At 30.7% G+C, this 1,175-nt stretch overlaps 1 protein-coding gene across 1 annotated transcript in view; it reads left to right on the top strand.

The window, feature by feature from the left end:
- Positions 1 to 873, top strand: part of RPAP3 (RNA polymerase II associated protein 3) — a 32,501-nt gene extending 31,628 nt beyond the window's left edge. The window contains exon 15 of the mRNA XM_045287235.1: positions 571 to 873. Within this exon, the coding sequence (XP_045143170.1) occupies positions 571 to 656 (86 nt within the window). The 3' untranslated portion in view covers positions 657 to 873. The remainder of the gene's footprint in view (positions 1 to 570) is intronic.
- Positions 874 to 1,175: the final 302 nt, after the last annotated feature.

The raw sequence follows: 1,175 nt of genomic DNA on the forward strand, positions 1-1,175 counted from the left end.
TTGGGAAATCTGAACTATAGCAGCATTTGAACCTTCGGTGATAATTGAAGGTGATACATGATTTCTGGACCAATCTTCCTTTTTTAAAATGTGTTTTATCTTATTATGATTCATTAAAAATATATTTAGCTAGGCCTTCAAACATGGGACTGTATTGTTGCCATTACTAGTTTTTAATTTCCAGTAGTGTCCTTCTTTTAAAATGATAGAAGTGCTGAGTCAACTTGAAAAATTTCATTAAAATAAAAATACTAAGGAGTATATTTGTTACGAAGTACAAAAGTATTGAAAGTCATACAGAATGAACTAATTTAATCTGCAAGATTCCTGCCCTTGGGGATGTAGGGGAAACTCAATACTGCCAAAACAAAAATCCTGGAGAGAAACATTGGATTATGGTGTGATGGTCCATTAAATATTTGAATTATAATTTATAAACAATTCCAGTGATGAGTGCTTTAAGATGTAAAAAAGTTTTAATGTATAGGTCAGATTGCTCCCTTTAAATGACTGGTTTTGTCTAGTTTAAAAATGGAGATTAAAGTGAATGACTTTTCTTCTCTTTTTCAGTTGTACACGCATTGTTCAATCACATAGACTCATCAGGATTGAAGGATAAGTCTGTCGAAGAACTCAAGGAAAGATACGGTGGTTGATTTCTGTTCTTACTGCAATTACTGTGACTACATTATTTTTTTTCCTACTGAAAATGCAGTACTTTGTTTTGCTTTTTAAAACAATGTGAAGTAGAGAAAACTGTCTTTGGACAGAAGTATAAAGTGGATTGTGATTTTACTGTGGCCCCATGTACTCAAGTGGACTATTTATAAATCTTTTTGTGGAAATAAAATATATAATGTTTATATGTAAGAATTCGTATTTTCTCTTAGAAATCATTTCAAATGTTAAATTTACATATTCTTTACTCCTCTACAAATGTGATGTTTTTATATTTTCACGACTTTTTGTAAACCACTTGCAAAGATTGCTTTATTAGCGTATGAATACATTTATTTTGTTTAGAAAGGGATATAAGAACATAACCAGTTTGTTTATACAGTTTAAATATCACTGTACTAGCCCACCATATAATATGTAGTTGCAGCACATGTATTTTCATTATTTGTGTTTGTATTAGTCTAGGTACTTTGGAGAAACAAATCCACAGTGACTCA

The sequence above is a fragment of the Echinops telfairi genome, unplaced genomic scaffold, assembly GCF_000313985.2.
Source record: "Echinops telfairi isolate 266 unplaced genomic scaffold, ASM31398v2 ScPeMD7_12;HRSCAF=54, whole genome shotgun sequence".
NCBI lineage: Eukaryota > Metazoa > Chordata > Mammalia > Afrosoricida > Tenrecidae > Echinops > Echinops telfairi.